This window comes from Lutjanus erythropterus, chromosome 3 (assembly GCF_056507025.1).
Source record: "Lutjanus erythropterus isolate fLutEry1 chromosome 3, fLutEry1.hap2, whole genome shotgun sequence".
Classification (NCBI taxonomy): Eukaryota; Metazoa; Chordata; class Actinopteri; order Lutjaniformes; family Lutjanidae; genus Lutjanus; species Lutjanus erythropterus.
In genome coordinates, this window is record NC_139319.1 from 27,067,957 (window position 1) to 27,082,064 (window position 14,108).

The following is a 14,108-nucleotide window of genomic DNA, read 5'->3' on the forward strand; positions in this document are numbered from 1 at the left end:
ATGTTCCCATGTAAGTCAAAGACTATTAATGATAAGGAACGCTATCTTGAACCGACAAGCGTTCAGCAAGGACTGGACCAATGCCAACTGATTTCTTGTTTGTGCATTAAATGCAGCTTAGACAAAATGTCTTACACAAACCTATATTTGAGAATTAACTTTGGATCACGCTGTAATTTTGTAAATATTCTTTATTTGGATCCAAGTTTGTGTTGTCGTCACATTTATACACTTCTGTGGATTAAGACACTACAGTGTAGCTGTCACATGTTTTTTTTCTTAGTGCATCCATGTGATCAAACTGGCTGCTGAGCTCAAGTTTCACATGAGGTTTTATTTTAAGTCAACTTGTGCAGTTTCAAACTTGGCAGCCAGTTCAGAGTAAACAACTGTTTGAGAAAACAGTGGCTATGTCTTCAAACTGTGATGATGGCGCCCTCTGCTTGTGATTATAATTAACTGCAGTCAAAACACAGCATAAAGTTTGTATTTTACTGTTGTACTGTTACTGTATGTTAATGTAACATCTGATATGCTTAAATGTTTAAAAACATGTGCAAAATTAAATCAAACACCATTAAATAAGGTATAAAAATTTTATTTCTTAAACCAAAACAATATATCCATGATTTTAATAAGGAATACACTAAAACAAGCACCCTGGAAAGACGGGATAGAAAAGAAAGATGAACTTGCCAACATTTATGGTGGGAGAGGAGACTTTAAAATAAAAGTTATGGGGTTTTTTCCTCCACCAAAATACAGCAAAACCAAAGGTCACACACAGTCTTCACTGGAGACACGTCAGACTCATCTGGACTGTTCGACTGCAGAGAAAGGGAAAAGAAAAGTTCTGAATGAATATATGTCATATATATATAGTGATGCTTGTGTTTACTTCCAGATGAAGCTGGATTTCAGCCTCCAGTGGTGTAGTTAGTCAATGTGCTGGGTGAAATGCACACTAACATCCTGATGTATGATTATAGCATTGACCACACTTTCTGTAAACACTGTACAGGGATGTCTTCAACATCTGGAAGCTGCTACCAGTTTCTGTGTTTTGTGCCCCCACTGGGTTACCCAAACAGTTCAGATGAACAAACTTTGATCTGTGGCCGACCGCTTCATTCAGCTTCAATGTTTTCTCACAAGCAACAAGATGCGAGCACAAAGTCTCAGTGGATCCTTCATGTTAAAAGCAGAGCTGTAGAGAATAATTTGAAGCTTCATTCAATGTTTAAGTTATTTCTGCACAGCTGCAGATAAAGATTGGGCTACACTAATATTATTAGTATCATACTATTTGTAGAATTAGATTCCAGTGGTAGCTGCATAAGATTGTTTCCAACTTGTGTGATCCAAACATTTCCAATAACATCCAAAAGTTTAAATTTACTGCAAAAAGACTGATGTATTCATTTACAAAATTCACATTTTTATCTGATGAATGGTATGCTTCAGTCCATATTTGCTGCCATTTAGTCTTTCAAAAATAATATTTCAACCACAGTCAAAAAACAGTTTACTCTCCTGATTGTCACACATCTACAGTATATCAATGTTGCAGTCTAGCAGCAATCTAACATCAACAAATTATGTTTGACCACAATTACAAAAACTCTATTTGGCTATTTTAATAAAAAGCTTGTTTAATCTGATAATTTTATTCTAAATTAAGGATTTAAATTGGATTAATGAGGATAATATATGACAGATGAAAGCTTCACATGAAAAAAAAAAAAAAAAGATATTCAATATAGCCCTAGTTAACAATGAAGATATTGTGTACACGTGAGGACACAAGTAGTTCACCCAAACCCACCGAAAAACTAAATAGCAGGATATTAGTGTAGTGAGAATTATTAAGTGTGAGCTTGTGAGCAGCGACAGAACTTACTGTAGGAGGAGATATCAATCTCATCTGGTAGTTCTGCTACGTTGACCTCGAAGCGGTCTTGGACATCATTCAGGGTCTTGGCGTCAGATTCGTCTGAGACGAACGTGATGGCCAGGCCTTTAGTCCCAAACCTGCCAGCACGGGCCACCTACGGTAAAGAGGAAGACATCATGGCTCAAAACAAGCTCAATCTTCTATTATCATACCAGGGTGCTTATAAACATGGACCAAGGTCAATGTTTTGAATTATTTCTCACTTTGCTATTAATATCTTAAAATTTAAAATGACAATTTCCTGATTATAAAGCATTGACCAAACACGACCTCATATAAAACATATAGCTCTTTGATGTAGATGACATAAAATTGTATTATAGCAGGACTGACTCTGTGAAGGTATGTGTCAGAGTCCTCTGGCATGTCATAGTTGAAGACGATATTGACTCGCTCAATATCCATGCCTCGGCCAAAGAGGTTTGTGGCGACCAGGATTCGCCGCTGGAAGTCTTTAAACTGTTGGTACCGGGATAACCTGGGAGGAGGGATGAGCAACAACAGGACAAGAAATAAATGAGATAACATTCCAAAGCGAGGGAGACTAAGAGGAGAAACTGCCAAACTATTCAATTTTCAACACAAATCTGTTTAGAAGTCCCTCACTGGTTACTTTAGACTTCATATTTACATTTTATAGTAAACTAATAACAGGACAGTGATGTGCCATTTTCTTCATTTTTTCATGCTTGAGATATTGAAATTAGAAAAAGCTACTGTCAAATTCAAGATTGGACTAGAACAGAATAAATAAACTAGCAGCACCTACCGCTCCTCCTGTGCCATGCCCCTGTGGATGGCAATGGCAGGGAAGTTCTGCTCGACCAGCAGCTGGGATAGAGCCACACAGCGATGCACTGACTTAACAAAGATCACCACCTGACAGGAAACAAAAGGAAAGGATGCCATTTTTTCTGGAAATGGAAAAGACGTCAATGACATACACACATGCTGAAATCGACAAATATCAAATGCTGGAGAAGACAAAACTTTAACAGAGCTTTACAATACTACAATAAATAAGTACATGACGGACTTTCATGCAGTGCCTAATAAACAAGTGCCAGCTATACCTGGTTGAACTCGAGCACATCAAGCAGGTCAAAGAGTTTTCGGTTCTTCTCACTGTCCTTCAACTTGCAGTAATACTGCTGTAAGCCATGGAGAGTCAGCTTGGTCTCGTCATCTACAAACACTTCCATGGGCTAAACAGTAAAAGAAGGGAGGCCAAACATTAGTCTCTCTTGCTCACACACAATGTAATAGGTAGGGATGTAACGATACATTCAATTCACAATTCGATACAATTTCTGATACTGGCTCATGATATGATTTTCTCATGATTTTTTTTTTTTGTTTTTGTTTTTGTTTTAAACAGAATGAGCTTGCAGACAAATTATGACTGAAAAATATTCCTGGAATTATTTCTCAGATAAAAAAAAACAAGATGTCTGAGGTAGGGTGTAGCTGCAAAACACAAACTATGCAATGAATATACATACACACACACACACACACACACACACACACACACATATATATTTAAATAAATACAACCTACAACATATATTTTCTCTTATCTTTAACAAATTAAAGAGAGTCCCAGTTATTTTTTTGTTATCTCTAAGGTAAACTTCAAAAAAAAAAAAAAAAAACATGTCCTTGTCTTAAAAGTGCAACTGAAACTATATTTTATCTTGAATAACAAAAAAATAAATTAAAAAATTGGGTTTTGAAAACAAATTCCACATCAGTATAACTAAATAAATAATACAAATAAATGAAATCTCTTCAAAAAACAAACCAAGGCTTGCATGTTTTCTTAGTTTGAAAATCTGCTTGTCAGCGTGGATTGTCCTTTTAACAGTTTCTTTGCTAAGGCAGTGTTGACTTGCGCTTGTCACTATACTGCCAGGTGACATGCTGCATCATGTTGGTTGTGCTACTTGTGTAGGTCATTGTCCAGCCTGAGTCTTGTCTGTGATCTTCCTGCTCTCTTCAGGGGCCCTATTTTACCCTGATCTAAAGTGAAAGTGGAAAGCACAAAGTGCAATGGACTTAATTTCATTCACGGTGTGTCCAAATCCACTTCTGACATCTTGCACCAGAGGCACAGGGTATCTTGCCCTGCCCTGTCCCTTGCACCACCAGCGCACAGCGGGATACACCTATCAGGTGTGCCCAAGTGCCCTCATTAATTCATCAGCGATTTTAAGCCGACATGCATGCAGAAAGTCAGCTCTCATCACCTTCGGGAAGCAGGTGCACTAGGAGCACAAGCGACGGCAGCATGACAGTGCATTTACCAGAAGGAAACAAAGAGAAAAGATTTTCAAAACCAGGAGAAAGATCTCCCAGTTGGACGAGTGAAAGGGCCAGAGTGTGCAATATATGGAGACGGCAGGACATCTCCAAAACAGCTTCGTGTGGAAGTAGTTTATTTTACATGTACGCTTGCAAAAAGTAATACAACAAATGAATGGCAAATGTCATGCAGATATGTTACTGGTTATGTTTTACACTGAAGCACCTTGAAATGTGCTGTACCTTGTAATTCATTATTATCATCGTCATTATTATGCAGCTCCGCTGGCTGAGGAGTTGGGGAGCAAGATGGTACAGTGGAGAGGAGAGGCAAACCGATCCAGCCACCTCAACAAAGCAGTTACACAGCTGACCGTACTCCTCCTTTCCTCTCCTATTCCTCATCGCCTCCTCCCATCCTCACTCCTCCATCCCGCTACCACTACTGTGGGCGTAGGAAATAGAATTTGAAAGTGTTTCTGAAGTTTGAAGTGTGCAAAATTACACACAGTATATCCAACCAGCTCTGTCAGAAGCACCCATACCTTTTTTCTCTCAGAGTCAAGCCGGTCTCATGCAGTCAGATATGAAAGTAGATTACACATTCTGCTCTTTAAAAATGGCATCGCGATTCATTTTTCATCTCAAACGTTTTCAGTCGTCAAACATTTGTATCAATTTTTAACTGTCTCATGATGCATCGTTACCTCCCTAGTAATAAGCATGAACAACAACATAGTAAAGACCATAAAGTGAGGAAAAAAGAAACACTTGGTCAGAGAAGTCAGAAAACCTACAAATACAATCTATTATAGTTATTTTTTTCTGAGCTCTACTGCAAATCCATATAATTTTCTGAACCTGCATCAAGTTCTGACAAGTGAACTGTGCATGGTGACTCATTGAATCTGTTCTCCTGGACTGCAGCAGAGCCAGGAGGAATGATTGTCCTGACCAAGCCAAAACTGCCAAGGAGGATCACTTTAGCCCTCTGATATGGCCACTTATGACACTGACAGCCACAAGTGGGCAAAGCTAAGAGGGACATTTCTCACTTGTTGAGTACACATAACATGAACAACTGTGGGAATCTTGATAATTGCAATTATGGATACGCCAATGATTAAAAAAACATAAAATCTATTAATCAATTAAGATATATTAAGCACTGTTATGTGCTAAAACAGCCATAAACAGAGACAACAAGGCTCTTCAGCCATTTTCATCCTTTACTTATCTAGTGTGACTTCACTGAGAGCCTGGCTCTCCTTTTCAGAGAGGCCTTTAGAACAACCACAGACTGAGCAGCTCAGAGTTAAAGATCTGGGTTGAAGGAACCTCAGTGGTGGTAAAGAGCAGAGAGGAGTAGATGCATCGCTCTTTCATTTTGCATCGAAGCAGCAACCTTCAGGTCATACACTCACCTCTCTAATGGACTGTAACTACACCACAACGACCACAACATAAAAAAGAGAAGCCACTGAACATTTACAGCTAACTCACTGGTCCAAATTCACATTGAAAGGCCAACTGATTCAAAACAGCCAGAATGCAGTTTTAGGATCATTAACTATAAAATACAATTTAAATAATATTGTAAGGACAGTCTCAACTTGCAGCTCCTTTCATCTCTGCCAAAAAAAAAAGACCTTGTTTTGTTTAAATGTGGCTGGAAGAAACGTAGGAGGTTAAATTTGACACATGAGTAAATCTTGATAACTCACATCCTGCATGAACTTGCGGCAGACGGGGCGGATTTCCTTGCTTAGTGTTGCACTGAACATCATCACCTGCTTCTCATGGGGTGTAAGCTTGAAGATATCCTGGACATCACGCCTCATATCTGTCAGAAAATAAAAAAATAATAACCCCAAAATGACATTAGTTGCATTTTTAGTGTACTTTGTATACAAATTATGTTTATTTCAACCTCATTCTTTATCTCTAAAAACTTAGGCAGTAAGTGTACACTGACAGCTCTTCAACTTGGATTCTGCTTTTCATTTTATTGGGGAGAATGCTACAGAGAAAGATTGTAAAAATATGAGCAGTGACATGACACTACCATAAGTGAGATACAGAACAATACCCGAGTCAACTGAAAGCCTCCCCCATCTTTCATACTGACCACAGTCAAAATACTTCTACTCACCCAGCTGCTCCAGCATCTTATCGCACTCATCAAGCACAAAATGTTTTATGTTCTTCAAGCTGAGGTTCTTATTGCTGATGAGGGCATGGATACGTCCTGGAGTCCCTACAACAATGTGAGGGCAGTTCTTCTTCAGGACTTCCTCGTCCTTCTTGATGGACAGGCCACCGAAGAACACCGACACCTTGACACTGGGCATGTACTTGGAGAAGCGCTCGTACTCTTTGCTGATCTGGAAGGCCAACTCTCTCGTGTGGCACATTACAAGGACAGACACCTGGTATACAGAGAGTGAGAACAACATGTCTTATCAGCTTCTTACTCCTTGTGCAGAACATTATGTGGTTTTGTAGTAACAGCTAATACATTTTACTGTTCCTTGATTTCAGGACCATATGGGTTTTTAACTCATATTTTAATACTGTTTGACAATGTTTATGTTATTACAGTGATCATTATAATACTATAAAGTTCCTTCATTATATCTAATGATCGTTTAAAGGACCAGTGTGTAGGATTTTAAACTTGTATTCAACTTCAAGGTTGTGTCACATTACGGCTGTGCTTTGATCACTGAAGCTGATCGGGCCATTCTACATAATAGGGATGCACCGATCGACCGTCCAGAGACTGGTACCGGTCAGCGTCACATATCCGATTCTGTGCCCGTCATTGTCACACACACGAGTTCTGCACGATGGTCACATCATGCACGCAGCTGTTCGCAGAGGGACAGTTAAAATCTCACCTCCTGTTCTGGCTGAAGAATAAACAAGCTGTGTTGATGTGTCTCCTCAAATATTTTCTCATCCAGACTCGTTTAACTTCTGCTTCTGTTTTTCTCACTGCAAATTTTTACTACAGCAAACTGTTGCACTGCATCTATCTACGGTTTGTTTACATCTGCTTCCACCAGAGATCACGTGAAATTGCATCCTGCAAAATCCCGCGAGATCCTGGGACGCGTTCACCCAATTCATAATCTTAATAAAAAACTATAATAAGGCCAGACTGTAACCTGGAATCGGCCAAGAAAATTGAAATCAGTGCATCTCTACTACATAATGCTTGTGAAGAGCCTTAGAGCATCCCAGAAGTGGCTTTCCACTCTACTGAGAATATGTTATTTGACAGAAGCTGCATCAAGTTGCACAGAGAAGCAGAATACAGTCAATTTTCAAAATAAAAGACTTTGTACACACTCGTAATCATAAAAACAGACAAAAAACGAACTATTACTTGGTACAAGTACAAATATCAAGCAAAACTGACCCAAATCAGCAAAATCTGATCAAGTCAAAATAATAAGGTAAGCAAAATGCTCTGCTCCTCAAACACTGGTGCTGAGGCATGAAGCCGTGTGAAGAATGGGCAAAACCATGATGCAGATAAAATGTGACCAGTGGAATCAAACTATGGTAGTAGTTCTGGGCCGCTGTTGAAACATGGCAGTGCAACATGGCTGCCTCTGTGAAAAAGGACCCACACCCTCTGTAGATATAAATAGCTCATTATAAGGGAATGAAAACAACAATTCTTATTTTCAAGTGATTATACACCTCAGAGAACATTCTTATGAATGTTATATTCCATTTCTTCCAGGGTTGAAAATTTTGTGCATTTTCCTTAAGCAATAGTTAAACATTAACAATCAATTAAAAATTAATTTTAAAAAGCCCATGTTTTTCTAAATCTTAGTTATATTCAAACAATTCTGGCAGCACATTTATCACGTTCAAAAATTATTCATGAAGTACAACTACATTAAAATGAACAGACTAGTAAAAAAAAAAGGCTCTCGCTCAAAACAGCTGCACTTTAACTGAGCCCCATTTGACATTTTGTTTAGTTGTGCCATTTGTTGAATAACAATGTAGACCAAAGTATATCATGAGACAACCTGCGAGCACTGGAGAAATCATTTATCATTAACATCCCTAATTTCTGCTATATTCTGCCAAAAGATGCCCCTAACTCTTACACACTGGACCTCTAAATGATTTAGAACCTGAAGGACCAAATCAAATATCTTGTTGTTATTAATGGGTCAATCTCAAGGGTACCCTGTTGGCCTTAGGATTAGGGTGACAACCATGAATCACACCGTCCATAATTTGTGTTTAGCTGTGGACCTTTGTTGCATGTTATACCTCGCTCTCCCACAGATTTTGTGTCATTTCTTTACTGCCAAGTATAGAATAAGAAAAAGGAGAAAGCAAATCATACTAAGAGGTCAGATACCAAATTGAATATGGACAAGCCTACTTATAAGCACTTGGCTTCTGTTGTAGACAGACCTGTCGGGACTGTCTGCCACACAGTGAAGAAAACAAAGAAATTAACAATGAATGACGCTCCTGTTGAACCAGATTAACAGGCTGTTCTTTTCCAACATGGCACATACAGGCTACGTGTCTTCTAATCAAACTCAGCAATAAAGCGCCTTTATACTTCTATACTCTCTTCAAAATGTCTGTACTCACAGTTCTATAAACATTAGCAGAACATACTCCTGTTCAGTTTGCACTCCCAAATGCCAACTGTGTTTAAGGTCATGGCGGGATCCCACCTCTGTGGCTCTTCCTTAGGTTTCTTCTTTGTTTTCCGCTCTTAAGGTTTTTTTTTTTGGTGAGGTTTTCCTTATCTGAATTTCAGGTCTATGGTCAGCTTTTCTGTACACTATACAGATTGTGATATGTGATTTTGGGCTATAAAAAGATAATCTAACTCAACATGTGCACTTCTTAATCTTATTCAATGCATGTACAATGTTTGTATTTAACATTAAGTGAATATATTTGAGGCCTCAGTATGGAGAACTAAGCACAGAATATAGTCTTGAGGAGGTTGCAGATTTATGCAACTGAATTGAACCACCTAGTTAGAGCACAAAAATCTAGAAGAGAATCTTTGACACGAAAGAAGAACAAATAATGACCAACTCACCTGACCATCCACAGGTTCTATCTGCTGCAGGGTGGCCAGTACAAACACTGCTGTCTTTCCCATACCAGACTTTGCCTGACACAGGATGTCCATACCCAGGATAGCTTGGGGAATACACTCATGTTGCACTGAAAATAAAACAATTAACAAATGTAAGTGAGCAAAATTTTCAAAATGGATGAATATGATAACAACATATCAGCATGACTTTGTGTGGAGGTGTATGGCCAGAGACATACTTGCTGTTTAGTGATGCATTTGCGTTTGTGTATGCGTAGCGTTAATTTCTGAGGATGTGCACAACCATTGCTCCAAATGGACGCAGGATACTTGAGGCAACCATGAAGTGTTGGGACACGTAGGGTGCATATGTGAATGCATAGTTGCAAGTATGTTTCCAGCCTAAGACAACCCAAAACTGCTATTCACCTTCTGAGGGATGCTCAAAACCACAGTCAACAATGGCTCGCAGTAGCTCTGGTTTGAGGAGAAAATCTCTGAAGCCTGAGCTGTGGATGGATACGTAGGACCCCTTCACCTCCTTCTTGCTTGCTGCGGTCCCACTCTCAGGGGCTCCCTGTGGCTCCTCATCCTCCTCATAGTCCAGAAGCTCATTATCAACGTCGGTCTCAGCCATCTGTATGGACAGGATGTAAATCTGTGTCTCACAACTATTCTTGAACAATAGACAGTGTCAAAGTCCCCTTTACCTTATAAGCTCATATTTGAGATGAAGGTGGTCTTAAATAAAATGATAAGATTAGAACATCTGGTACTACCATCATTAAGTACACACACACACCTGGGAATTGTCCGTGTGGTATGTAGTGGTGAAATGTAACCAAGTGGACCCTAAGTTTACACAAGTACTAGTACAAATCTAAAGAACTTGTATGTCACTTGAGTATTTCCATTTTATGCAACTTTATAGTTATATTTTACTGCATCTCAGAGGAAAATATTGTACCTACATTTGTCAGAGAGCTTTAGACACTTTTCCAATGAAAACCTGGTACCTGTGTTTCTGATAAACTGTAGGATTGAATGGGCAACTATGTGATTCTTAGACAATTATTCAAGTATCTTGATGCAAGAAAGTTTTTGAAATCTATACATTATATATTTTCCTCACTGTTACCACTAGTCATTTTTTATTAGAAATGATCCACAATTAGTTTAGTGGGCCACAACTTGTATACACCGTGGCTCCTGACTAAGTCCCTTTACCCTAAGAACTTCATAGAAGCCAAAAGGCTTCCATACGCTAGCTATTAAGCCAAGGGGTGTCAGTTATATTGTATCCATCTGCAGTTGCTCACATTCAGCCATCCTCACCAAAAGGTTACATTTCATGATCCAATTGGCTTGATCATGAGGAAAGACCCCACAGACCAGTCTTACAAAATTGTTACATAATGTTGAGAACTGGGTTTTAAATGTCTGATGTCTATTGATATTTCTGCATCAATTTCAAGAGAAAATCAGGATCCATTTAAGAATCATTTCTCCCCCACCCCTGGTGTATAAAGTACTTAAGAATAGCTCAACTTTAAACATCAACAGCAGTAAAACACAACATACACATTTAAACCTACATCTTGGAAATATAAGCCTGTATTCCTCTACTGGTCCCCATTAGATCCAGCAAATAATCCCTGCTCTTCATTCCATGTACTGAATGAAAATCCAGAAGTGACCAAGCTTTTTCAGTTATTGGCCCTAAATTACTGAATAGTTTATCATTAACAATTAAATCCTCTCCCTTCACTGGTATCCTCAAAAGCCATCTTATTCTATCTCTTTATTTCAACCTCTCAATATTCTGCTTGAAAACATATTGAAGAAACGGTTTTTAGACGTGCTCAATAAATAAGCCTGACTTAATACAGCAGCAATATTTATCTAAAAACACTATATATATATGTGTAAATAACATATACATATATATATATATATATATATATATATATATATATATATATATATATATATATATATATTTATATACACATACATACATACATACATATATATATATATATATATATATATATATATATACATATATATATACACATATACATACATATACATATATATATATATACACACACACACACACACACACACACACTTTCATTTATCCATCCATCAGCTGCTGCTTGTCCTTTGGAGCTACAGTCGATCCGAGCTAACCTTGCACGAGAGGCGGGGTTAACACTGGACAGGTCGCAACTAGTTCATCACAGAGCCTGAACCTGAGGAGGTGTCTTGTAAACTAGATAAGTTAGTAGCAAGGTTCAAACATCACTTGGCTAACGTTAGCAGGCCGCATCCGCGGTTAACATCAACATGAATTAATTTGGGGAGGAAAAAATGCACATTATCTTTGCGTTTACCCTTGAACATCCTATGTGATAACTGGGATGCGTTTAGCTATAATACCAACTGAAAATGATGGCAGACCAGTGTGAACCATACCGGTAAAGACAGCACACCAATATACAATGGACTCCTCCTCCTCTTCTGCTCCTACTCCTTCATTCAAACCGGTTAGTTAGCAAGCTAGCAGCCAACAGCTGAACTGGACTTAACGAATTACTTTAAACAAACAATACACATACTGTTGCTAAGTCATCTATCAGCATATCTTTAGTGTGTGGTGGACGTACTGTCATTAAAACAAAAGCATCTACTTTAATTTAAGTTTAAAAAAAAAAAAAGCTAAACGAAGTTAGCGTTAATTGGCTAACTCAAAAAGAAGCTAATGCTACTGCGGCTGTTCTTACTTGCTACAAAACACAAAGACCCAACTTCAGCCCCAGCCACAGAGTATTCAAAACTTTTCTCCATTGATAACAAGTAAATACATCTACATATTAGTGAGTTTCGTCTGAAAATACGAAGGCACCGTAATATTTACCTTGTTGTGATGTTTTATGTCCCGCCGATGTCAATGTGCGCGACAACGCTGAGGTTAGCTTCCGGTTCTTCTTCTTCTTCTGTGATTTTACTGGCAGACTACCAGTCAACGAGTCAAAAGAGGTATGCCGCCACCTACTGTATGTGTGAGCGTGTAAAATAATCACTTACCACCCACCGTCCGTTACCCTGTCCGTCAATCTTTCACCTTCTGTTTACTTTTATACATCCAGTAATGGAGGGCAGAGCTTAGAGCTGGATTTTGTCTCTCAGACTAATAAATAATAAGTATACACATATTTAGTTATTATATAAGTTATTGAAAGGAGATCACATAAAATAACCTAAATGTATGTGATTTGGATAAAGAGATAGTTCAGAGTTATAGTGGTTTTGGTTTTCTGTTTCTCCCAACTGTCAGAAACTAATAAATGCCTTTGGGCAGACATTTTGTACTTGGTGTAAAACTTATGTGAAACAGTAATATAAGGCTTTTTTTGTCACAATTATTTAATGTCTATGGGATCACACAATATAATCACGATCCCATAAATTTCCAGGAATAGTCTGAAAGGAGGCCACAGTCTCAGACTTGCTATACATGATTGAATGTATGCTTTTTTTTTTTTTTACACTAATTAATGACAGGACTTTCCATCTCACACACAACTCATACGCAACTCTATAGTTATATATCTCCATTACCTCTTTATATGATTGTCCAAATTGTCTGGTCATATGTCATAATTACATTACTTGCAACAGTACCTGTAGGCATCAGTAACCTGAGTACAGAAGGAACGCTGTCCATTTTTCCTGGTGTGGGACTGATCAGAATCACAAGAGTCAGGCGAAAGGGTCGGAGCCGTAATATTTCAAAAATATTATTCTGCCTTATTATTTCTGTGCAAATTCTATGCCCCACACGTTTACAGTGACAAGATTGTTGTTTTTAATAATATAGATTAGACAATATTCTTTATTTTATCCTTTTGTCTTCTCATAGAATGAATTATATGGAAGAATCTTACATTATTGTGCTGTGACATCTAAGATATGGAACTGTATGTGTTTATATTCTATATCTGATACAGCAAGAGTCTGAGGAGCTACAGTATCCAGTTTGTCCACTTGATGGCAATAATGTAAAGATGTGTGGCCAGATGACAGATGGCATTATGTGTAATTCAAAGTGTGCTCATGTTTCTCATATAGGCATCATACAAAGCCTGAGAACATCCTTAAAAGCCTGCTTTAAGTAAAACAAAAATAAGAATTTGGCTCTCAGTGAAATCCATTACTATGGCAAAAATTAAATTAAAGGTAAAATAGAGCATTATAATTTATTTCTATAATGCATTATAACAGTGATTATAAGCTACTCTAAGTGGTCACTGGGTGCTTTAAGTAAAGTAATGAATAGGAAATTATAAATACATAGCAATCTGGTTATAAGTTACTATAAGTCATTATAATCTTCGTTGAGTGGGTTATAACAAATATTGAGTTCTCCAATTTGACATAGTTTTTTGATGATGAACAATTGAATAATGGACATTTACTTTTGAGTAATACCAAAAAACATATTTGTAATACATTGTCATCATTTATAACACAATGATGTATTAATATTATGTGTTATTAATGCCATATAACAATTAATACTGAATTATAAAATGTTATAATATATTACCATGAGATGATGATAATCAGATTACAAAAATAAGCAACCATTATTACCCAGATTACATTTGAAAAATGTGTAATTAGATTATAGTTAAATGGTCATGGATTAATTGATTACATTTTTGATTGCATCTTTAAAATATG

General features: G+C 37.7%; 1 protein-coding gene across 1 annotated transcript; it reads right to left on the reverse strand.

Annotated features, from left to right (window-relative positions):
- Nucleotides 1-582: 582 nt before the first annotated feature.
- LOC146330150 (ATP-dependent RNA helicase DDX39A) lies at nucleotides 583-12,406 on the reverse strand. Its single transcript, XM_084715637.1, has 10 exons — nucleotides 12,280-12,406; nucleotides 9,786-9,993; nucleotides 9,357-9,484; nucleotides 6,411-6,687; nucleotides 5,983-6,101; nucleotides 3,028-3,159; nucleotides 2,724-2,833; nucleotides 2,288-2,432; nucleotides 1,901-2,048; nucleotides 583-827 (listed from the first exon to the last, which is right to left on the reverse strand). The coding sequence occupies exons 2-10, from the start codon at nucleotides 9,991-9,993 to the stop codon at nucleotides 811-813; spliced, it is 1,284 nt and encodes a 427-aa protein (XP_084571763.1). The 5' UTR covers nucleotides 12,280-12,406; the 3' UTR covers nucleotides 583-810.
- Nucleotides 12,407-14,108: the final 1,702 nt, after the last annotated feature.

Excerpts from the sequence above, each read along its gene's own strand:
- LOC146330150 (XM_084715637.1), bottom strand. The coding sequence starts at position 9,993 with ATGGCTGAGACCGACGTTGATAATGAGCTTCTGGACTATGAGGAGGAT. Across the intron at positions 6,102-6,410 it reads TAAGATGCTGGAGCAGCTGG|ATATGAGGCGTGATGTCCAG; the intron begins GTGAGTAGAAGT and ends ATTTTCTGACAG. Across the intron at positions 2,834-3,027 it reads ATGTGCTCGAGTTCAACCAG|GTGGTGATCTTTGTTAAGTC; the intron begins GTATAGCTGGCA and ends GTTTCCTGTCAG.